The 26844-nt window shown below is 34.4% G+C and overlaps 1 protein-coding gene across 4 annotated transcripts in view; it reads right to left on the bottom strand.

The window, feature by feature from the left end:
• Window positions 1-26844, bottom strand: part of Mp (collagen XV/XVIII-type protein multiplexin) — a 423852-nt gene that overhangs the window by 268002 nt on the left and 129006 nt on the right. For all 4 annotated transcript variants that reach the window (XM_074179083.1, XM_074179085.1, XM_074179086.1 and 1 more), the window contains exon 2: window positions 11300-11403. In XM_074179083.1, coding sequence (XP_074035184.1) covers window positions 11300-11403 — 104 coding nt within the window. The remainder of the gene's footprint in view (window positions 1-11299; window positions 11404-26844) is intronic.

Here is a 26844-nt window from a genome sequence, read left to right as displayed (position 1 = left end):
CAGAGCAGATATATAATTGACATGTCGTTATTTGGCCAAAGAACCGAAATAATATTCTTGGGGTATCACAGGAATATCAATATCTCAATCAGTAGCTGATTAGTTTTACCAACTAATTTCAATCCGTTGAATATGGAAACAAGCGAGTATAGCCTGTAATCAAATCGGCTTACGTCTAAGTTTGTCTTCGGTAATTCAGTTTCTCTTGCCACGAAACTTTACTGGTAAGTTTGGTTCACAGTTTCGATTGATATTTCTCAATATTATAGAACAAGCAAAAGGAATACATTGTTTGAATTGTTTGTTTCGGAACAAACAGCTGGTGGCTTTGCAATTGAGTTGGAACTAGAGAACATTGTTGCTGTATTTGTTCCCTGGAAGCCATTACGAGTATGCCAATGAATTTTAAAGTAGCGCAGACTATATAAACACATACTTAAAGTGAACTCTTAGAAGGAGAAAGAACAATAGAAATTTAATACACAACATTTTATATAAATTCCACTCGTAAATAAACGAAACTGAATTTTTTAAATGTTGAATACTACACGTGAAATAAATAGTGATAAAGTTTTTTTGAAGAAGTGTATTTCCTTTATGTCGCAGTATTCAGAAACTTTCATTACCATACGGTGGTACAATCTTCTTGTAGATTTCTTATGACAAATTTATGTTGCCGTGATTCCAGTTGAATAACGAGAAGAAGTTTTGAAGAATGTGTTGAAATTATTTTCATAAAGCCTTGAGAATAATTCGAAGTGCAGAACAGAGCAAACATGGTCTAGCTTTCATTATTATATTTTTTTTGAATGTAGTTACTGGATGTGTGTACACAACAAATTCAAATCGCTTTGTCTGTTTCATAATCAACTAGAATATTGAGTCATACGGTTCATCGCTGAATCTTTTGGAAGAACGTTGTGATGTTGATTGTCTCAAAAATCAGACAAAAATAGTCTACTTCTTTGGAAAATGACAATTGGTAATGCCTTGTGAGGCTTTTAACTGTAACTCAAAAGGAAGTGTTGCTGTTCAAATCATATTGGTGATGGAAACTATCACCGCCTTTGTATAAATGATATAAGTACAAGTAAAATTGGAACCAGAAAAGAAGCATCTAATGCATTGAGAGCTGCAAAGAAAATTGCCAAGAAAACATCGAATGCAAATACTTAGACAATGCCCTTTTAAAGTTAAAATGAAGAATTTCCATCAAGTAGAGATGCAGCAAGGGTTGCTAGTAGTTTGACAATGTCTAACATAGTCACATTTACTCTGAAAAGAAATAATTTTGTTCTATCTACAGATAACTGTTTAAAAAATCAGTTTAAAATCTGTTTTTCCGTTAATCAGCTGTCGCCCCCATACGAACGACGACTCTCAGCAGTTGAGAAACTTGTGCGAGCTAAGGACTAAAGAGGTCTCACCTTTTAACGTGTGATTCCTAACACGGTTGCAGAATCATCCCAGCTCCAACCAGATAAATTCTCTCGAGAGAAACATCTGGTCGAGGCGGGAATCAAACCCACGGCCTTCCGATCGTGAGTCGGGCGCACTACCACCGCGACCAATTCCAGAACAAAAACGAGTTCGAATATCAAGGATGATATTCAATTAGACCTCGAATCTGTATACGGTTTGGCACTTATTTCATTCCATTCCAATGATAGTAGGTATTCCAAATATATCTAAATGACAAAATGAGTTCTATCACACCAAACTCATCAACATGATGAGTTCGGTATGAGCTGATAGATATTGAAACTTTATAGTTCGTACTGAAACCTCTGGCGTGAAATGAATATATTGAAAACACTTTCCCAACACCACAATGAAAATTACTGTTAGCACTAACTTAGTTGAGAAACCGTAATTTTTATTTTGTTGTTGGGAAGGTGTTTTCAATAGAGATTTTGAAACCTATTTATGAAAAACGATTATTACAAAAATTATTGAACAGGATCATTATTGAAACCCAACAATAACACGCTGTAGTGTTAACAACTTCTTCTTAGCAGAGTTGTAGGAAGTATATCATAAGAATCGAAGGTCCTGCAATCCAAATTAAATGATGAGACAAGTGTGCTGTCATCAGCAAAACAATATATTTGATTCGTGGTTATTTCCGATAAGTCGATGATATACAACAGAAAGAGGGTTGAAGACAATATAGATCCTTGGGAAATACCATTGAAAGTGTTCGACAGATATCCATCGACGGCCACTTGCAGGGAACGTTCATTCAGGAAAACGAAAAGTCATTCACAAAAATGATCCGACAAGCCATAGCATCCTAGTTTGGCCAGAAAACCCTCATGCAACACACACGGTCAAAGGCCTTAGAAATATCAAGCGCACCAGCTCTTGACTCTCCATGTTTCTCGATTGCGTCATTCCAAATATAAGTGACATATGATACGAGGTCGCCTATTGATCTTTGTTTCGCTCAAGATGTTGAAGCCTTCAAAATGATTGAGAATATGGTGGTTACGACTTTCTCCATGATTTTTGATATCACTGATAGCAAACCAACTGGTATTGGTTTGGAAGATTTTACATGCCCTTTTTGAGAATAGGTTGAATGCGAGCAATCTTCCAACAAGAAGAAAAAACTCCTTTCTTGTAAGACAGGTTGAAATGCATAATATGGAAAGTCTTTCGAGAAAACATTTGGAAAATATTAGAATGAAAATTCAGCAATATGGAGCCGAAATCATGGAACAGCGAAATAGTATCAATACTAGTGTAGCATTACGAAAAATGAATCTGCTGTAATTTAAAATAAATTTGGCAAAAGATATTTAGTGTTTTTTCTCTATATTCTTCAATGAGGTTCAACAAAAATGACATGAAAATATTCATAATATTTATAATTTTTTATTTTTCGTGAAATATAGGAGTTGATTCAATAGATGATTCAATTATTTTCTGTAGGAAGTTTTTTTAACTACGAATAATTATGGATTACTGAACAATTTTATTTATTCTTCTAGAAATCGCACGTTATGAGGTAATAATTAGTATATCTAAGCTTGCACAGGTCTCGAAGACCAAATATTGATGAGACATACATGTGCTCTATCTTGATACTTATATAGGTATCAAACCCTTTTCGAAAACGAACCTTATACAAATCAAAATCTCTCATAATTTCCAAAGAGCCATATGTACCCTTCCAACATTCTCCACAAATCTCTTTGAATGTATCAAAAGTTAAATCTGGTGCCACATGATCAAGAATTGTGTGATAGATATTGACTTCATATTATTTAAATATTATTGGAGTTTTTTTCCCAACACCAAATCGTTATTTTTACACCCCGACACGCGTTTCGATCACCAAGTGATCATCTTCAAGAGAAAGATAAAACAGTTTTATCTTCCTCCTGAAGATGATCACTTGGTGATCGAAACGCGTGTCGAGGTGTAAAAATAACGATTTGATGTTGTGAAGAAACTCCAGTAATATTCATTACTACACCAAAGGTTCCAAATAGTATATCACAAGTTCATATTGTTTAAATTACAGAATAATAATAAAATTGTCACGTATCGATTTTTTCGATATTTGACTGCATGTTGGATCTAAAATACACGATATTTATATCTTCATGCCTATTCATTGGTTTATATTCTCAAATTTCGTCTTGAGAGCGAATAGTAACGTTATCGATTATAGGTAAACAAAAAGTTCATATTCAGCAGCTCATATTTTTGTAGATATAAAGACTGGGAATATTTTTTGATACAAGCTATGATCCAAGGATGAAAGATGAAATATATGAGAGCATTTATATAGCCTGAACCACTTGTTCCGTAAAATATAGCTGTAAATGAATCTGGTATTAGAACGCCATAATTGTTCGACTTGGCTTTTTAGGTAGTGTCCAAATTGACAATAGGTAAAATGTTTTGTTGTGAAATATATTTTGATCAAAACACAGTTTTTGGGTGTGATTCCATGTATTCACATGAATATGTATTGGAATTGTTCACTGATCAATAATATTTCAATTACTAGTTTTTCTCAAACAGCGTTCATATGAAACGATCAGTATGGGTCATTGGAACAATTTTCTGTATAGAATCGTTCCTGTAGGTTGATATGATGGATCATACATCAACTTTTACATCGGATCTTTTTTGACCGTCAGATAACAATAGACATTCAAAACGTAGTTGAAGTTTCAGTTGAAGTGTTTGTTGTATTTGAAGTGCAATAAAGTTGACTTTGATTGTTCAGTGTAGTCAATTATTGGTCAACCCACGGGAAAAAACGTAACAGTACTCAAACAGTTTGCCAAAATATTTTTAATGAAAGTTCACAAAACCACGATGAGTATTTCGCTATATAAAAGTTTCCTCAAGCTGATATATAGCGCTGCTTAGCTTTCATATAGCAAAACAAGAGACGTGGTTTTGTAAATCGTTCTCAGTGAAAATGTCACAGTGAACTGTTTCAGTAAGTTTGAATTATTTAATTTACCCTCAATACTCTATTCAAAAAATCACAAATTGGAATGCGAAATTTTGTAAGGTAACAATGCACCACTTGTTAGATTTAGTATATGTATATAGACTATTAAATGATCCAGCACTTAACTGCCTGAAAGATAGAATGAACTACTTCTTATTCCTTCAAAATTATGCGTTATGAGATATTAAGTAGATCTGAGATATTTTCAAACAGAAATATATTATAAAGATAAAATAACACGAAACTAATAATTCATTTTAGAATCCACAAGTCACTCAAGATTCACTATTGTATGACGATGATGCTGATCCTGAATTTATTCCAAGTGATATTGAAAGTGGCAGTACATTCCAGTTGGAAAATTGATTCATAATGATGTGACTGACTGGATCAAAAAAAAAATCCACGCCAAAAAAAACACTGATCGAATAGAAATATGTTTTCATACAATTTTTTTTAGATTGAGGTTCTGCAAAATATACAAATTTGTTGTCCAAGAGAATCTCAATGTGAAGATGAGGAACAATGTAAGTCAAGCAAGGTAGGCATTATCATTGTTATGTCTATTAGTGTTAAATAGCACACCTGATCAAATCCTACACTCTTTGAGTAAAAAAGAAGGAGTAGAAGGAGTACCTACTCCAGGTAACATTTCTTGAAATCTGAATTTAAAAAATATTCTGTTTGACAGTTTTTTGAAAAATAGTAAGTAGTTTTTTGTTGTTTTTTTTTACGAAGTTTCGATACTTGCGTGCTATGAATAACTAATAATTTTTAGGTATATGCTTTCCATGATCTACACATCTTTGTGAAGAAATAATTTTGTGAAATTGATTGCTTCCTTCATTTCTTTGGAAGATTCCCAATTTTTTTTGTATCGAGATGAAGAATGAAAAAGTAGAAAACCAAAACCATTCTTTCCCAAAAATCAATCTTTCCTGAAAATATACCAATTTCATTTCGAACTATTCAGTCATCTTGGGCGCTCCGCCATATTTAATTTAGAAAGACATCATTTAATTTCTTGTATTCTTTCCAACAAACCCACATTTGATACCAATATCATTTGTATGATGACATTTTGGGTCATCCGCCATCACATAGCATTGTCATCCAAAATAAACCAGTATGCAAATTGCAGCTCAGTCGGTTAAAAAAATTTCTTTGAAATTCAATTGGAAAATTTCACCCTAACTAACACATAATACGAACAAACATCGCAAGTTGAGTGAAAGTTCGTAATATAATAAAAATAGATAGCGTAGAGAACATCGTTGGTTGAATCTTTTTCACCGCTAGGGATGGAAGGTTAAAAATATGTTTGAAAGACTTCCCCCGCTTGAAGTCGACGCGTCCAAACGGTTTTCAAAACCATCTATGAAAAATTGGCCATGTTCTGTTTTTATCGGCCAATTTTGTTGAGAATAGCGACTCTGCCATAAATCCATTGAAGGAAATAAAATTTTTGGATTGCCACAATTAATGCATTCATAACATAAATAGCCATTTTTGAAAAATTAAGGATCTACAGGTACAAACTGATAACGACCATGAATTGCCTACATTGATTTATGACAGAAATATATCATTATCTTCATCCACCTCAAATGGGAAGCCTAAAAAATATGAGCGAATATGTCAGACACTTGAGAAGAAACCATTCCTGAGAACCAGAAGTTTCAGAAATATTCACACAAAAAGTAAAAACTAAAGGAAGGAGAGAATTGTCAGCAGTTCACAAAAAAAACTTGATAAAAAAATCCCAAGAATGTGTGGGACCTGTTAAACAAGCACTTCGCCAAGATCAGCCATTCCTACCATGTTCAAATTGTATTGGTTTCTATAGATCAAAATTTTTGAATCGACATAGAAAATTTTGTCTGAAAAGAGAATCATCAAGAAACTCACAAGCAGAGACACGGAATATGCTCATAAAAATTGCCATAAAATCGACCCGGGTCTGAAAACTAAAGTTTTCTTGAATATGAGACCAGATAAAATATCTCTAGAAGCAAAGAGTGACTTCCTGATTTGTGCTTTCAGAGCCAGATATCTCAAAATAAAAAAGAACATGAATGAAGAAAAACATTTCGTCAATGTAACTAGTAGCAAAATAAGTGAATTATCTAGAGTTTTTTTGGAAATGAAAAATTGAATCATCCGTGATAAATCTTTTCGGAGTACTGAGACCTAAGTTTTATGATAAATTAGTTTAGGCTACACAATCGGTATCCAGATATGATAGCAATGAAGATATTTTTGTATTCTCTACATATACTAAAATATTTGTACTTTTCCAATATGAAAACTATGATGAATCTACTGCAGTCACACTGGTGGATTGATATATCAAATTGGGCTTGAAATGATATTTTGAAAAACTTCAATAAAGTAACAATTTTCATTTCTCTTTTCATCATGATCTCCTACCACATAGTAACGGCTACATCCATCAATTTATTAACAATTTTACCATTAGCACATGATCTAAAACTCTTGAAAGATTACCTCATTTCAACAGCAGATGAGTCATTACGAAATTTGAAAATAGATAATCGAAATGCTGCAGCTGGAAACAGTATACTGCAGGATCATACTATTGAACAGAAAAAAAAACAGAAAAACTGCAAAGAATGCACACATACCAACTACTTTGCAGAAAAAAGTAATGAATCATACGAATAATTCGAAGAAGTTGTTAATGAGACAGAAAAACTATTACTGAGTTATATGGAAAGAGTAGGACGTGGAGTACCAGTCATATTGAGTACAACGGCACATATGGAACTTATTAAAATTATGACCAATTTTTTGGGTCGAAAGAATCCTTTTTTTTTGTAATCAGGGTGTTTTACTCCTATCTATGGTTACAGTGGCTTGTGAAGCAAAAAACTCCAAATCCATAACATATCCACTGAGGATACACTACAATAACACACTTTTGTCTATTTTCCACGATATTTCTTTATTGTAGACTAGTTTCGGCTATTACACCATCTTCAAAACTAACTGATTACATTTAAATCTGAGTAATTTATACCTAAGTTGCCTATCCTATCATAAATGATTTGGTACCTACATTTTGTATACCTGAAATATCCATGAACATAACAAAAAATGCTTTTGATATAATGTAGATTTTGTGAACTGGATTATAGATTCAGGAGAGGACTATTATTTAGATCAAGTTGTTCGTTGAGAACAATAGAATTGGGATTTTTCTTTGACCTGTTCATTTCCATAGATTCCAACAGATTCATCAATTTCTCTTTTTCGCATGTGTGAAGGATCTTTGAATCATCTTTATCTATTTTATGTTTCGAATTTTGAAGATGTTCGTACATTAATGATTTTTTTATCTTCCACAAAATAAACAAGTCGTCAATCAAAGAAGTCCATAACATGTACTCATCTGAGAAAGTATTTTGCAACTATGTCGCAATTATTCAGCATGATTGACAATGAATTTGAAAGTTTGTCAGTTTTCATGGGTCACACTCCAGGAACTCATAATAGTATATTATGCAACGATCATGTAATGATGGTTATTAAGACACGAGCATTAACCGGGACACGAAACGAGCCGAAGGCGAGTTTTGTATAGTATATGCGAGTGTATTAATAACCATTACATGAGAGTTGCATACGCTATTTTTTCTAAACCCGATAAATAATGAAAAACTATAAATATTATATTTGTATTGAACACATTTATTTACAGTAATTAACTCATATTTAAAAAAAAAACACAAACTTAATGGTATTATCATGGATATATGAAAACTATAAAGATTCTAATTATATTTATATTGAATATAACAAATGTAATTAATCTGATCTTTTAAAAATATTGGAGTCGATGGTATTCCTTCTATATCGCTGTTTTCAGACATTTTGATAATATAGGTAGGTAATATGAAAACTGATTTTGACAAATAAAGCAATTAGTTACTTAGGTGAGAATCTAGGACAAACAATTGATTGAAAAATTATGGGTTTCTATTGGTTGATAATCTGTATCGTTATGAAAAATCTGTATCATAATGGATATCATTATGAAACGGATTATGGTCATATAAGTGTATTGTTAGAATACGGGTGTAGAAAAAAGTTGTAACAGGCTACCAGATGATGTTTACCAAACAGCAAAACTCTCTAAATTGCTGATTTTAATGAAGAGAGGAGAGACACGAAAGCATAAAAGAAATACTTCAGATGAAATTCAGTTAGATTTGGAAGAGGATTTGCTGATTAACGAAAATAGTGATGGCGACTTCGAAGCCGATGGGGAGAAAAATGGTGATGAAAGTATAATGGAAATAATATATTATTTTATGCTCGAGAAAGCTATTGTATAGCGAAACACGTCTTGCGGTTTTGTAAAGCCCTTTATAGTGAAAATCATACAATAAAATGTACTAGTTAGTTTTAATATGGATTTTCATCAAATATCCGCCAGTTCTATTCAATTAAAAAAAAAGTGTTTTCACATTATTAACAAAGAAAATGAAAATATGAAAGAAAATAAAAAGATGAATGTTCAAAGAATCAGTAAAGGGACAAAAAGAGTTCTAATAATCTAGACGAATGAGCACAAAGAAGTTGTTAAAGCTTTTTTTGGGAGTAACATAAAAAAAAGAAAACCACCCAAAAGAAAGGAGTGTCAAGAACTCAAAGATTTGTATTCTGATCTTCTACATAATAAGGACTGGCTCAAAATTAAAGTTTTCACTCAGAACCTTTTCACAAAGTAATGAATCAGTAACAGTTGCTATCCTTGCCCCTAATAGAGGCAAGGATAGCAACTGCTTCGAAATTTTTACAGCAACAAAAGACCACAAATCTTAGCCTGTCAAAATGACTCATCGTCACCAACAGTATACTATCAGACTGTGTTAGTTATGGAATTGTTCATATACCTCTTCATGATGAAATGAAATTATTTTTGAATATTATAGGTTTGAACTTTCATTGTTCAAAAAGTGTCCTATGAGAGAAAAATTAAATAAATGAAATAAGTAAAACAAATTGTATGTTAACCGGTTCTATTGAAAAATATACTGAAAACTAAAAAATGATTCGGAAGATAGTAGTCATGACGTCTCTCTACGGTACTGATCAGATGAACAAATTGTAAAATCGTTGTGCGTAGCGTAACCTGAGTAAATATGTAAAAATGATTTTATTATTTTATCTGATCTTTACCGTAGATTGCTGACTGCTACCTAGAACTTTCCGAATTATCTTTAAGTGTTTAGTATATTTTTCAATAAACATACACACATACATACATAATAAACATAAAAAACACACTAAAAACAACTGAACCGAAATATTCAGATAGGTGACATAAAAAAATCAACATCGAAAATGAAGAGAAATAAATGAAATGAAAAATATGGTGAAATTTGAAAAAATAAAAATTTGTAAAGAAAACAAATTATTGTAATCTGAATAGAGAATAAATGGGTTGATCAATAAGTAAAATGTAAATTTTATGCCAACAATAAAAATTAAAAAAATCTCAAAATTAAAACACGACACCAAAATAATGAAGATGAATGATATGAAGCAATGGAAAAATAAAAATAAGAAAAAAAGAAGATATTCCAAACCAAGCTACTTTCGATTTTCAATATTTACAATCGTCCTCGAATGAAAACCGATAAGTATTTTATTTTCCTTTTCTATTTTTTTTCCAATTATTGTTTGAAGCATTCATTTTCATTTGAGACCACACTAATTTGTTTTCCTCACAAATAGTGTTCCAATTTTCAATTTTCTTGTATTTGTTCATTCAATTTCATTTCTCTTCTCATTTTTGATAATTATTTTTCTATAACTATCTCAACTGAATATTTAAGACGACGTCCTTTATCAATCCAAATAACTTAACTATCAAAATTACTTTTATGAGTTTCGCCCACTTATTAGATAAAATTTTATTCTGAATTTGGAAGTTGGATTGCTTTTCAAAAATTATTATTTTTCATTTCTGTTCATAACTTTTTCACAAAATGTTCATAACAGCTGCTCATTTTCAACCTAACATATGTCGGTGAAGGCATAACATTCATCCTGAAGACATTATTTCTGGTGGACGCAAAATGCATTGAAACTAATACACTTTATTGTATGATTTTCACTATGAACAAGTATTTTACTATACAATAGCTTTCTCAAGTGTAAAATTTCACAGATTCAGATGAAACTTAACATAAATACAGCTTATACATCATGTTTTCGTGAATGTAATTTCATTGTCATGAACTTTCTGTTTTATTGATTTTCACTTTTTTTGTTGAAACTTGTGATTTTCTCAAATGAAAAGACTGATTTTGATGATGTGAGATGCTCTGTGTTTGAACCTACTGTTTGGGGTTATGTTTCGATGACTGCGATTGCTAGGTTTTTGAGTAATGCATTCCTTGTGATTGATGATTCCAACCTCTTCTCCAATGTAATATTTGAGGAAATGCACAGATTGCGCATTCTAGAAAATATTATTCGCGCTCTGTTAAAAATCCTTTCTCCTTGAGAGTTTTAGAGTATTACTATGAAATAAATCACCACTGTAGTTCTTATCTATTGAAAGCCATTATCTAATAGAATGCATTTTTGCGCATTCTACATCCATTTTATTATTGATCCTTTTACTGAGAGAGTATTAGATTATCACTATAAAACAAATCACCACTGCGGTCCATATCTATTGGAATCCATTTGAAGAAAAACATATAGTACAAAAATTTCATCTATTTGTACATAAAGTTTCACTGCATTATTCGAATTTTTTCATCATCAAAAAAAGTAGATACTGACCTTCTAAACTGTCTCCAAGGTTGAAGGAAGGTGGTAGAACAAAGTCTTCATTGGTCACAGTTTTCACAAACGGTATCATAACTAAAAATACTATCGTTTCAATTCTGAAAAAGAAAAGAATCAATGTAAAATATTTCTTTGAAAAAAGCATCAGTATATTAGGTGATAATAATGATCATAAATATGTTCTGGGAGTGAGTAATGCTAAAAGAATCTAGGTCCAGAATAGAAAAGCCATTTTATCAAGATCCTCTCTGAATATGAAACGTCGTCCAAATTACCTGTATCTTCTTTACAACCCTCAATTTTATATTTATATAACTTCAGTAGTTACTCATAATAGCACCGTCAAGCACTGAAAAATGTGAAAAATGAAAAAGAAACCAAGTGCAATGATAATATTCTATTAGTTAGCGTGTTATTGACACCAAAAAATAATAATATATAAAATATTCAAATTAAACTACCTTTTCGTTTTCTCAGAATTTTGGCTCCAAGGTTCAACAGCTATAACTCGTAAGCATCATCACTAATTCTTTAAGTTTACATCTGGTCAAGGCAATTAGTTTGAAAACTCAAACATATAGAAATATTCAACTCTTCACATTTTTTTGGCTCCAAAGAATGATTTTTATTGTATTCTCTCCTTATTCTATCGTCTGAACAACCATTTCAAATTATGTATCTAGTTACATCCTAGGGAGAAGCCACCTAGGCTAGATAATGAGTTTGAACTGATTGAGAAATTTGTCAATGCTTTTCGAACTTGGGTTCTGAAGGAATGAATGAAAATCGTTTATTCAAAATTTTTAGATAATTACAATTCATTTGTTGGGTGTGTTTGTGTGGGGCCCTGCTATAGGCTAATGCCTCTTCAGGGTAAGTGTGTTGTATGTGTGTGTGTTTTGGTGTGTATTGGAGTCTGTGTTGTGTTGTTTTGTGTTCCGCTTGTTCATATGGTTCGTTCCGTTGATCCGTAGGGTGGTCCGGGTCCATTGCAGAGGTCGTGGTGTTGGTACTGTTTGGGTACGGGTTTTCAGACTGGGACTGTAGGTGTGAAACTCTTCGGATTTCTGCTCTTTCTAGGACGCTGCTATCAGCTGTCCGCTATCTGATTCCCAGTGGGAATTCCTCTAGGATATCCTGGATCGGCTCCGGCGGGTCTTCCATTGCTCCCAGGAGTCTGGCTGGGAGAAAGGGGAGCTTTTTTCTGGGTATCCTTCTGGATCCTCCACGGGGAGTCCAGGGCATTGTGAGTGAGTTGATGACATCGGTGTTGTTGCTGCTCATCGTTCTGGTCGCATATCGTCCTTGAAGTTCCTGAAATCGTTGGTTGATAGGTGTAGTATTGGTGAGGTTGTATAGACTTAAGGGTGGGTATCGATAGGGAAGGTTATGTACATTACGAAGGATTCTTCTCTCGGTTGTAAGGATTCGGTGGGATAGTCTCGGGGGAAGCGTAGAGTATATCATCGCTTTGTAGTCTAGGACTGGTCTTATGGAAGTTTTATACGTATGAAGGAGAGTTTTACTGTCGCATCTCCCAAGCTTGCCTCTCAGAGCCTTCAGCAGGTTGGCTCTATTCCGGACTCTGTCCAGTGTCTCTTTCAGGTCGGTTTCCCAGTTGAGGGTCCTCGTGATGGTGACCCCCAAATAGAACACCGAATCCTGGAGTATGAGGTTTTCCCCTGAAAGTCTGAAATTCAAGTTATCAGGATTTAATTTAGGACGGGTAGAGGTGTTAGGATGTCGGAATAGGATAGTTTGGGTTTTAGTGGGGTTTATTTTGATACGACATTTGTTGCACCACTGCTCGAAATGGTCGATCATGTTTTGAGCTTGAATTTGCAGCGGCGGGTGTTGAGGGCGGAAGAGTAAAGGATAGTGTCGTCGGCATATTGGAGGATTTTATGGGTAGTGGGAACGTCATGAGCGTGGACGAGGAATAAGGAGGGAGCGAGGACTGAGCCCTGGGGGACTCCGGCTTTTGGAGTGAAAGGGGACGATGAGGCTTAAGCGACTTTAACGCGGATTTATCGGTTAGATAAGTAAGAGGCTACTAGTCGGATGAAATGATGAGGTAGACGAATTTGGATAAGCTTCCAGATCAGGCCCGCGTGCCAGACCTTGAGAAAGCTTTTTGAATATCTAGAGAGATTGCAATAGTGCAAAAAGATGTTTTGGGATATGTGGGTATGTAGTTCGACTAGTGCGTTTTGAGTGGAGTGTTCGGTCCTGAAACCATACTGGTGGGGAGGGATAATGCTGTGATGTATGAGAAAGTCGTTCAGACGGTTAGTCATTAGTCGTTCCAGGAATTTGCCCAGGCAACTAAGCAGGCTAATATATCTGTATGAGTCGGGATTAATGGGATCCTTATGGGGTTTGGGAATTAAGATTGTGTTAGCCTGTGTCCAGGCGGTTGGGAAGTAGGCGTGTACAAGACATGTATCGAGGATGTGTTTGAGAAAAGGAATTGCAGAATCGGAAAGGTTTTTCAGTATTCAGCGGTTAACCGAGTCTGGGCCAGGAGCGGTATTTCTACCGCTGTAGATAGTATTGAGGATGTCTTCCTCACTGAATGGGGATCTTAGGGGGCAGTTGGCGTCGAGGGGGATTTGACCTGGGTGCCTAACCAGCTGCGCGGGCAACTGCTGGTGAATGAGGTTCAGGAAAGGGTTATCAAAGTAAGGGTCTTGAGGGAGACGGAAGGTGTTTTCGAGATTTTCGCGGAAGGCTTCTTCTTTGTCGAAAGGGTTGGAGATGATGTTACCGTCAATCGCTAGGTGACTGTCGGTTTTCCTTTTTTGTCCAGTGAGGACTTTGAATTTGTTCCAGACGGCCGTTCCATCTCGGTAGTCGAGTTTTTTAGTCTCCTCCATCCACCTTTTCTGGGTGAATTGTTGATGAGGAAACGTATGCGAGCGTTAAGACGGTTCCACTCGGTTTTTAGGACTGGGTCTCTAGTTCGAACGAAAGTTCTGTAGAGTTTACGCTTGCTTTTGATGAGAGTTATGAAATAAGGTGGAAGTGGGAATTGATCGATTCGTCTGGTTGTGGTCGAAGTGGATAAGCCGTCTGATTCAGAAATAATTTTTTGAATTAAGTCAATTTGTGCGTCAATTTGTCGAAGATGGTTAAGTGGAAGACTGTCAAGAGAAGAAAGTTTTTGATTGATGAGGAGGTGGAAACGTTTGACGTCTGTGAATTTATGATTTTTGTAAGAAATGGTTTCAGGAATTGAGAGAAAAGGAAAGTTTAGGAAAGTTTAGACGATGACGGGGAGGTGATCCGATGTAATAGTGTCACCGATATAGGCAAGATAATCGACCACCTCTATCAGACTCTCAGAGCACAAGATGTGGTCGATGATGGATGCCCCACGGTGGCTCAGAAGCGTCGGGTCGGGACAGGGAATTCTGTAGATATTGTGTTCGAGTAGTAGGTTGGCTAGAAGACGGCCGTTGGCATTGGAGGCAGAATCTTCGAACTGCAATGTCGAGAGTTGAAATCTCCTATTAGAAATGCTTTTGGGAGAGAAGATGTATATTCGATTAATTCTCTAGAAACGGATTGAGTTGGATGATTGTAGTAGGCTATAATAGTTATGTTGCTCGAGTTGGAGAGTAGGTCGATCGCCAGGCAGTCGAGTTCAGATAGGATAGGTGGAAGGTTGTGTTTTTTGTAGGCTAGTCCTCGTTTAGTTAATATAGCAATGCCTCGCGAATGTAGATCTTTTGGTCGGTGGGTGGTGTTGAAACCGGAGAAGTTGGGAGGGTTTTTGGTGAGTGTGTCGGTGATACATAGGATTTGGATTTCTTGAATGTGAAGGAGGGTTTTAGTATGGTGTCTTTTTCTGCTGATGTTCTGGGCGTTTACAGTACCGAGGATTGAACGCCCATTATCTCGTACTGTTGGACAATCAGCCATTGAGTTCAGCTACCAAATCAGTGAACGTAAAGTCCAGTTTGTTGCCACTAGCCGTGGCGAAGAGGGAGTGTCCTAGGATTGTCTTGCATAGTTCATTAGTGAGAGCTAGAATTTCAGTTCTCATGGCAGGCATGAGATTGAGGAGGGGAGTTGTTGGGATTTTGATTGCAGCTTTGATTTGCTGTGTGACGGGAGTGATAGTTTTGGGAGTTTCGACTTTTATAAGGGCAACCTCTTTGGGGTTCTCTGAGATTTCAACCTTTTTGGGACACTTTAGTGAAAAGGCGGGATGGTCGCCTTCACAGTTAGAACATTTCGGGTTGGATGTTTTCGTGCATTTCGTAGGAGGATGTGCCTCACCGCAGTGAGGACACTTCGTTTCGTGTGTGGGACATTCCGTTGCTGAATATCCCGTTTCACTGCATATGTTACAGTATTTTGGGATGGGGGGTAGATGGTTGATATTTGAGGCCTCGCACTCATGGGTTCGGCCATAAATATTGATTCTGTGAGTCAAACAGCGTGTATACTGTTCTTTATTCGCGGTAATGACGAGAATGAGGGTCGTCGGTTTGCACGATTTTTTGGAGGTTATCCCCCAAATTTTTAATACTTGAAGTTTAGCGGCTTCTAGGAAGCCGCTGATTGTGGCTCTTTGGGAGCTGAAGGTTGTGCGTTTCTATGTCTGAGATCTATGACTTTGATATAAGAAGAAGTTTCTGGAGTTGTTCGGATGATTTGGTATTGTTAGAGGTTTTTAATAAGGCAGTACGGATAAAATTAACCTTGAGCTCCGTGATCTGGCCACGGAAAGATTCATTGGAGTTTAGAAGATTGAATAATGCCCTTTAACTAGCTGAGTCATCGGGGATTTCTCTGATGTTGAAAATGTTTCTTAGATTTGGTAGCTGAACGAGCGTGGATGTTAGAGGGGGGGCCTCAGCGGGTTCACGTTCGGGAGACGAGCCGGAAAAGGAAGGAGAGGGATTGGTAAAAGGAATTTGTTTACGTTTAGTTTGGCGAGTTTGACTCGCCATTTTAAAAAAAGAAGTATACGACCTTATGTAGTTTCCTAAGTTGTTGGTTGATCTTAATATTAGCAGCACCTCTAGGTGCTATCTCTGGCACTTTAGCTGCACCTTCGCCTTTTGGATTAGGCTCTGATGTCTCTATCGGAAGAGTTTGATTATAATAATCAGTGATTCCTCACGCAGGTAGACACTACGAGGTTATCCTTTGGGTTGAGGTACTCACTTCACTTCACTTGCACTTTTCACTTAAGCCGACCTTCACTCGATTAGAGCTGACACTGGAATGGGTTCTGAAGGAAGTACTGTAATTTTTTTTTAATTCTACCAAAATATTAGGCGGTTTCTATCAGAATTAACCTGGATTTTATTCCTGAATATTCAAAATATTCGACAGTTCTGTGAAATGTTTTCAGAAATCAGATATGCTCATTCAACGGAAAAACAATATGAGGGGTCATTGGGTTGCTTCTATCAACTGTTAATTATCGCTAAATGAAGTGACAATTCGCGAAAATCATTGGACAATTGTTGAGATTTGATACAAAGTCTTGAAAAACTTTTGCTTGAATGTCTCACGTGCCTTAATTTATGCCTTAATTCAAAATAATTCTCCAAGACTGAGTTTTCGAAATACATTCCAACAACAATCATTCCAGAATCCATTAAATGAACCATCCTTCCAAAATAATTTTTCGAAGCATAAATTTCGAAATGAGTACCTACTGGAGACCCTGAAATCCCCAACCCTGAAATCCCTAACATTCAAACGTAAAAATTTAATAAGTCAAAACCTTCTAACAAGCCCACATAAACCAGAACCCATGCATATTACATCCGGGAATACTCGAACGTTACCTAATAAATATAGTTTAAAAACTAAAAAACACGCTTTCAAAGAACATCGAACTGAAAAGTTACAAACATTTTTTTTAAATAAGCTTAGAACAATAACGAACGAAAAATAGTAGTATTATTGTGGAAAAAGCGACGGGCGCTTGTTATACTAGTATTTTTCGTTCGTTTTTGTTTTGAGCTTATTGAAGAAATTATTTTTAACTTCTTAGTTCGATGTTCTTCAAAAGCGTGTTTTTCAGTTTTTTAAACTATATATATTTTCCATTTTTTTGTTTCGTATGCTATGAAAGCGTGTTTTTTAGTCTCATTAAACTATATTCATTTCATCTAAACCTTGGAATCAATCAGCCGTATGCTGTTTAGAAAAATGACCTTTGATATTTTCCGATTCCGGAGAGGGAGCCTGAAAATCAGCTACCAAGCCCAAGACAGCAGGCTCGCAAAGGAGGGTTACAAATAAGGCAGCAGGCGCGCGTGTTGATAAAAAAAATAGTTTTTTCAAATGAAGAAATACATGTGAAGTGAGTTCGAATTATATCAAGGAGGTTACGAACAGTGCCATCTGCCCGAGAATAGATCAAGCAATAATGTCGATATATCAAGGAGGTCACGTACAGTGTCATCTGCCCGCGAATAGATCAAGCAATTATGTCGATATATCAAGGAAGTTATGTACAGCGCCATCTGCCAGCGAATTGATCAAGCAAGGAGAGTTACAAACAAACATACATACATACAGGTGAAGCTATTAAAAGCGTGTTGAAAAAAGATATTCACCTCAAGTAAGATATTTGTTCAGGATGTGAATCAGGACGAAAATTTATTTAATAAATAGCCATTTAGATGACTTTCATCATTCTGAATATCCTCAGAATGAACCTAATTTGAATAACAAAAACAATCTGGACTATTACTTTTGCTCGCCAAATCAATGTGAAAACAATAATTGATATTGTTTATTTTCAAATGTTTTAATTGATACAGGGAGTACAAGAATTCTTATGGACTCAGAACATCCTTAAACATTCTGCAAAAATAACATTTTTAATGACGATTTTGAAATTCAAGTGCTCATGGTATCAGTTATCATGATAAAGTGATTGTAATTTTATAGCGCACACATTTTTGTTTATTCAGCGACAAAGATGATGGTATTGGCATGCTGAAACAAAAAAAGCTTTCAAAATCAAGTACTACACCTTTTGTAAATATACCAATGATATATGAATCTGAAAAGTTGACATATTCAACCACAATAACATGAAAATATTCTATAAAATTCCACCGATAGCATCCACAGTAGTTGAACTACCAGTAAGACAACAAAAATACCATTATTGAAGTAACACTTCATGAGTGAGACTGTACTGGACAGTTTCTAAAACCGCAACATATGTTTCACTATACATTGATAATATAATAATGGTAAATAGAAAGGTCCCTACAATATAGTCACCTTCTACAAACGTTAAAAAATATTCCAGTAAAATCTTGATCAATATGCACGTATAGTATTTCTTATTCCACTTGCACTTGCTGAATATACAGGTCTGACAACTAGATAATTGGATGAATATCTTCACAAAATCAAAATCATAAAATCATTAATCAAAATCAAAATATCTTCATTTCCTATTTCTCTGTACAAATTCTAAAGATTTACAAATTCTAAGATTTAACAAAATGAAAACATATAAACATCCCTTCCACATAAGGGAGCAGGTGCGTGGAGTGGGGATATGATAGGTTTAAAAGGGGTTGGTGGAAGCAGAAGTTGAGTTGAGCCCTATGATTTCCGCAAAAGAAACGTCACCTCATAGGCCCACGGTAGGGTATGGGAGACGTCCCCGTTGATAGTGTCGGGTGGCTCTCTGCCCAACAAAGCTTATGTCCTCCGTCTCCCACACAGCACCAGATATTCATGGAATATTCCCTCTATATCATAAAACGAGCTTATATATTCCAAATATTCATAGAATATTCCTGGAATATATACATGACTTCAGAATATTCATAGAATATGCTTGAGTGAATATGGCAGGAATATTCCCAAAAGAATGTGCATAGAATGCCTATAAATGGATTAATCTCCCGTGAATATTCTACAAATAATGTCGATCGAATATACCGTATGGTATATTTTTAGAATATATTCCCAGGGTATATTTCGAAATATTCTATACGGTGTATCACTGGAATTTTGAATTATCCTTATCAATCACTCAAATAATTCGATATTATAAAAAACAAAAATATTTGAAAGTTTTAATCGAATGCATAACGTAATGTATATAACCCTTATAGTGTTAACCACTTTTTGAACTCATCGCGAAGATTCTGATGAATTACTCCAACTATTGGAAACGACAAAAAAATTCGAATGGTCCAATAAATGAATCAATTGCATTGATAAATCGGTTTATTCTCATCCTATTTTTCTTTTTATATTTGAAATTATTCAATTAAAAAGCGACAAATCCTGGCAACAGAGAAATGGGAAAGTTTTGGAGAAACGTTTCTCATTGGTCAATTGAAGTGAAGCGCGCGACAGTCGAAGCTCTGTGAAAGCGACTGCCCCTTAACGCTTGACAACTTTGCTTTGAAATCGACAATTGGTTCAACATGGCGGTTGGCATTGGTGTCATAATCAAAGTATTATTTTCTCATGTTTGGTGTACCATTTATAGTTTGGGGCTGTCCAATTTGCATTAAAGCAAATAGTTCACTTTTGCATCTTCAAACAGTAGAGTTACATATTCAGTCTTTGAGAAAAGTAAGTGAAAGACAATAGTATCGATAATACAGTCATGATGCCTAACCTACAATAACTCATTTTAGGTCCGAGAAGAGTTGGTGTGAGGGATTTGTTGGTTTGACTAAGTACATTTTTAAAAGATAGTGATTTCAGTTGTGTATCTTCAGTAGAGACAAGTAACTGAATGACACATTCTTTCGTATCATTTGTTTTCATAATTTTTATCATTCTTTTTCAAGATAGTATCAATATTCTCAAAAGGAAAAGGAGTGGTACCTGGCAAAAAAACTGAAAATGTAATGAGTACTTTTCAACAATGGGAATTCAAGTTGGTCTCCAGGTCAAAAAGTTGAAATGTTTATGAGAAACCTATGAGAAAAATATCTATTTGATTTTAATTCCAATTTTGTTTTACCACTTTCCAATAGTGATAATGCGTTCCAGGTATCAATAATGAAAAACTGGCTGATACATTCTGGTGAGAAAAGTTTGGATAACTTTAAGTGAGTGAACTTCATTGGAGAACCCATCATACCACTCATTTAAAGTACTTCATTTGTGGGTTTAGTTTTTGAAGTGAGAAACCTATATCTCGCTTATTTCCTCATGTAATATATTTTTTAGCTTTTTCAATGAAATTATATATTTATTATTTTTCAATCAGTGCTGATGAATTCATAGAATTGTTATTTTAGTATACATTTTTTTGAGAGTAGAAACATCCAAATTTGAATACATTTCAAATATTTCTAACATGAGAATATTCAAGAATATTTTATACAGTGAATAAATATTTCGAATTAGATTTTTTATTTTCTGGTAGTGTTTCTAGTTGAAAATTTCAGTGTGTATTTATTGTTTTTGTAATATATTTGTTTATGAATATTATGTGTCTTATTACTTGTGTGGATCTCGCATATCCCGAATATTTTATGAATATTCCTCGTGTTCTATTCCGGGAATATTCCTAATAGAATATATATATATATATATATATATATATATATATATATATATATATATATACAAATGAAAAATGAAATAATTCGTGGTAGTGTTTCTAGTTGAAAATTTCAGTGTGTATTTATTGTTTTTGTAATATATTTGTTTATGAATATTATGTGTCTTATTACTTGTGTGGATCTCGCATATCCCGAATATTTTATGAATATTCCTCGTGTTCTATTCCGGGAATATTCCCAATAGAATATATATATATATATATATATATATATATATATATATATATATATATATATATATATATGAAAAATGAAATAATTCGTGGACACAACACTCAAAAAATAGGGGCAAACCGCGGACACGTGTTTCTGGCTATTGGCCTCATCAGCGCGGTGCCGCCAAGTGTAAAGATGGGCAACACTTGTTTGCCGAAACAACACATACGCACGGAGTCAACAACAGAAGCCAACCGCACATTTGTGGTTCCAGTTAGAAGACCTAGAATATATATATATATATATATATATATATATATATATATATATATATATATATATATATATATATATATATATATATATATATATATATATATATATATATATACCGGGCAGGCGGTCCTCGATTGAAGACAAAATGGGAAAAAACCAAGAAAGTACTTGTCTACCGGTGGCTCTTAAATTGAAATCAATATGGGAATGATCAAAAAGTACTTATCTATTCATTTTTTGATTTTCATGGAATTATTTTTCAGCAGCTTGACTGCATTAACCTTTTTAGATTATATATATATATATATATATATATATATATATATATATATATATATATATATATATATATCTGTTTAAAATCTGTTTTTCCGTTAACCAGCTGTCGCACTCCTACGAACGACAACCCTCAGAAGTCGAAACATGTGCGAGCTAAGGATTAACGAGGTCTTACCTTTTAACGTGTGATTCCTAACACGGGTTGGACGATAGCAAGTGAAGATCGATCGTTCAGACTAGGGCTTGAACCACCGACCAACACGGCAGTCAATTCGAGTGAGTGAACAAAGCACCCACGCCGAGCCGCTTGGCCATCGACCGACCGACGATATATATATATATATATATATATATATATATATATATATATATATATATATATATATATATATATAAATATATATATATATATATATATATATATATATATATATATATATATATATATATATATATATATATCTATGGCAAATTCCTAGCATAACTGAATAGTCTTAAATGTATATTCATGAAATATTCCTGGAATATATATTGCTATGTGGGCTAAGTCGTCTACCTTCCTGTCCAGGCTCACGTGACAATTGTCATGATGTTGCGCTTCGAAACTTGATGAAGTACTGTTTGATCAGTATCTAGGTTCACCAAAAGCCTGCTGAAAAACTTTCATGCAAAAACCAGGTTAAAGCAATTCTCGTATCACGGATGATCCGTGAAATATCCCAGCTGGTTCAATCATTTAGTAAACCCGATCGCTTACGCGCCGTTCATGGAAGATTTCAAGCGATTCACATATCAGTCGATGTTGACAGGGCTGATTATGATAGCTTCTGAGGGCCGCGACGTCTCTTGTCAGCAAGCTTTTCGGTAGAAAGAACCTGAAGAGTTTCTGAAACAGCCAACTGATATATACAGTGACCATTTGAACCTCAGCCAGATTTAACAGATCAACTAATGGAATGTATTTGTCACTATTTGTGCAAATACAGAGCATCTTATTTTGCATTGTCTCGAGTCTCCGTCGTAGAGAAGTTCTCTCGAGGCTGCGGAAAACGGGACAGGCGTATTACATAGCTGGTCTAATCACTCACTTGTAAATTAGCAACTTGTTGTCAATATGAGCCTCGAGTTCTGGCAATGATCGGATACGTGCGTTTCACCGCCGCACATAATGAGGGTTATGCAATGGACTATAATTCTGTAAACATTCTTGCAGAAGATAATCTCTTCATATGGCTTTCATTTTTCAAAACTGTTAAAACAATAAACTGATTTTAATCGTGACGAAACATCAGACAAGAATGAACACGACCAATAAACCCAGAAAATAGCATAGCATTAACACGATCTTAACTTGTATTTTGACAGAACATACAGGTGATTTGGTATATCACGCCTGCCTTGAAAAAGTTGCAGTGAGTTCTTCAGAAAATCACACTGATTTTTAGTAACTGAATTGAATTCACATATTTGAGTCGAATGTCCCTTATTCACATCATATCCAGTGTATTCATGAACACTGGTTCATAATTTGAAAAAAATCACTTTGCTGTCGAAGCATATTCCTGATCATTTTCGAACTTTACACGTACCCTGTTTGTAGACATATCCCAAGGACGTGTTCACCAAAGTTTACATTGCTATTTTATGATCTTTCACACACGAAATTACAATGTAATCACTAGCCCATGTTATTTCTATTCCCATTATTACTCATTTTTATCTCTATTCTTTTAATAGACTTTTTTCCATTATTCTAAAATTGTTCTAGCTTGCTGTTCAACACGATTTAGATCAGTAATTTTTTTGACTCGATTTATTCAGTTTGAAATAAGTTTTTAGTTCAGTGGTCTCTCATTCAGAGAAGATTTTATTCAACATTTTTAGTTTCATATTGTCGATGATATTTGATAATCCAGGGTACCTTCTCGATTTATGAATTACATCAAAAGTAGCTTGCGCCTTGGTTATTGAAAGCATCTCTTTCATCGATGGTCACTTCAAATCTCAATTAAAATAAGATTGAAATAGTCTTCTTCAATAAATCACTAGACTGGTATTCGAAAGAATCACATTATGATTGGGTTCAAAGCTTATGCATATTTTGGAACATCAACTTCAAAACCCAACAGTTAATGATTTATTGCCAAGAACATGAAGATGCAGATGAATGATTATTTTACAGCTGTTTTGATGTTTCCACAGTATATCGCCTATAACATTTGTGCAGATAACAAAAGTCACTATGATCTTCATATTGAATTGTAACCTTGGAATATGTGGCTGGTTTTAATTGACACCTTACTATGTATGAGGTGTTGCCGGTTCTTCAACGAGAAGAGGTATTATTATCAATATGTATTATTTGAAATATCTAAAAACATAATTTCTAATCAGAGTAAGTCGGAATGCAAGAAACACTTGCTACGGATGGTTAAACCCAAATAGAAACAAACTGTAAAAACTGAGAAACCGAGTTGTGCCGATCATCAAATGACAGAAAATGAGACCGGTAATAATGGTAATAGAATATCTCTGATGGAAACAACATAATTTTATGGAGAAAAATGTAAAGAATTCGCCATTACATACAGTGATTGAAATTATCAATTGACACAAATCAATAAAAACAAATATTGGACATATAACTGTATGGAACAGATGAAGAGAGTTGAAACTTCTGTAGTCATAAACTCAATAACTGAAAAGAGATTCACAAAAAGCTTTGAATGAAAATGTGAGCGGTTGTTGAACTTCAAATACAGAAAAGAGAGTCAATAGAAAACAATCCGTAAGTACGAGGAAAGTGACATTTTCAATGGTAGTAACATATTTATGTGATAATTGAGATTATTATGTGATAAAAACACGTTAAGAGGATATTCGTAGTGAAAAGCGGGAGATTTACATAAATAAAAAGAAGTTATTGGTATGTTAGACGGAAAGTTCATTATGAGGATAGAAAAAAGAGTACATGATGATAAAAGAAAATGCCAAATGACACAGATATATTCTATATACAAATATTGAGATACGAACATGAACAGAGGCCGTCAATGGAATAATAAAATGTTCAGAACACATAAAAGAAAAAGGCAGTGAAACCTGAGTGACAGCAGTATTCAAAGAAAACAAACTAGAAATCATTATCGCAAGCCTTTAACAGCCAGTAAAAAATTGGAATTCATCCCATTCGAATTAAATAATAATAATAATCGTCTTTATTAATCGACAAGAGTAACAACATACAAAAACAAAAAAAAAGATGAAAGGCGAAGTTCAGCTTGAGATGTTTCTGAACTTAACCTAGTTTAGAGGACACAAATATACACAGACATTCAAATAGTCAACTTATCAAAGAATTGAAAAATAAAAAATAAAATAGCAGACAGAAGAACAATAGAAAAAACTGCAATAACATATTACAAAAGAGAGCATTATCGGCATCCAATTGAACTATCCAGCTAATTTCAAGTGATGTTTCAATTTCTTCTGAAGTTATATAACGTGTAGCCTCTGAACTTATTGGAAAGTGCATTATAGAGGAAAACTAAATTATATATGAAACTTCGAGTGGAATAAGATGTGGAGTGTTTGGGGATGATAAATTTACGATTTCTGGTTTTAGATTGACTTTTTGTGTCAACTGTTACGTATCTTTCAAATTGATAGTGAGGTTTCCTTTGAGAGAGGCAAACAGGTCGAGTTGCCTTATTTTAGTCAGTCTGAGCCAGCCAGACTCATTAAATTTAGCTTAGATGAGATCAAACTTTCTTACACTTATTCTGAATTTTTGAAGGCATTTCATGTCCGATTCTATTATGCAAAACCATAGATGATATCACAGTAAGAGACTCTGGATAATATCAGTGCTTTGCAAAGCTTCAGTTTAAGCCTGGTTGTTATCAAGTCCCTATTTCGCTACAGCTGCCGTGAGGTATAGGATTTCTGACAAATTACACTAACATGCTTGTGGAATCTGAGGTCGGATTCTAACCACAGTCCAACGTTTTTGCTTTCATTTAGATTAGACCTTCAATTTCAGTCCTTTTGCGTTTCGTACGTATCAGTAAAAGTTGGTATTCACTCGTGTTCAGTTTCAGATTGTGACCGGCTGACATGTGCGGGAGATTGCAGATCTAGATCTGCATAATGATGTATATAACAGAAGTGGTCCAAGAATGTGTGATATGGTGGCTTACAACATGTCTCAACATAATTAGAGACATACCGTCCGATACAGCACAGTTACTTTTTATACGATTCAGATATTGCTGCGCATGAGTTCATATTAACGAAATATAAATAAATTGTATTCAAATCAGCTAATGATGGTGGAAGGATTGAATTTGATTTTGTCTTCACGATATCTAGAGTTCTGAGCGTGTTTCAGATCACCTCAGAGATACTATTTCCCAAATTAGATTCCAAGTAAGCTTATTTTTCCGTCTTATAGTTTCGCAATGGATTATAGTATGTCCAATGAGTATGAGATTTTGTTGATTTGAATTTTTTAAAAGTTTTATCTCTCAATTTTATAATGTCCCTCAAATTATAATTGAGCCAAGGGGCATGTAGTTTTATTATTCTAATTGTTCGAAATGGTGCGTGAATGTTGAAAAATTCTATCATTTTATCTACAGTGATGCAGTGAGAGATAGCTTCCCAGTTTATCGCATAAAGATCAGCCTGAAAACTATCTCTATCGAAGTTTCTGAATTCTCTGAAGTTTTTTTAATAACGATACTCCGCATAAAATAGCAGAATGATCGAAAATGCCACGATCCAGAACATTTACAGATTTTATATCATTTCTGTTCGATGTGACTAGAATATCAATGAACGTTTGACTATTAGCGATTATTCTTGTAGGAATTTTAATCAGTTGGAACGAAGCATAACTCTCGAATAGATTCAGTTTGTGGAATTTTTGTTTGTGTGTGTGTTTGTGGAATTATTGATTGTTAAGAGATGTATATTCGGATCACCAGCTGAATTCAAAGAGTCACAGTTTATTATAAGACTCGACACAATGCAGATAGTGAGAGTGTTACTTTAGCTTTGGACGGTCGATTAGAGACTCCAAAGATATGAGTTATACCAAACTTTCTGACTGAAATCAACATCTGTTCTAAATGTAGAGTCACCTCAGAAAAAACTATTTGAAATTCCACAGTGCATTTCTTTAATCCCCCCCTTTTGATTTTTGTACGGGTCAACTCAGAAAATTGAAATTTGGGTTAA

Source organism: Leptinotarsa decemlineata, unplaced genomic scaffold (assembly GCF_025532065.1).
Source record: "Leptinotarsa decemlineata unplaced genomic scaffold, Ldec_3_MD MMD2_tig00004307_RagTag_RagTag, whole genome shotgun sequence".
Taxonomy (NCBI): Eukaryota; Metazoa; Arthropoda; class Insecta; order Coleoptera; family Chrysomelidae; genus Leptinotarsa; species Leptinotarsa decemlineata.
The sequence above is the reverse complement of the archived record's forward strand: the minus strand, read 5'-3'. Positions and strand labels throughout refer to the sequence as shown.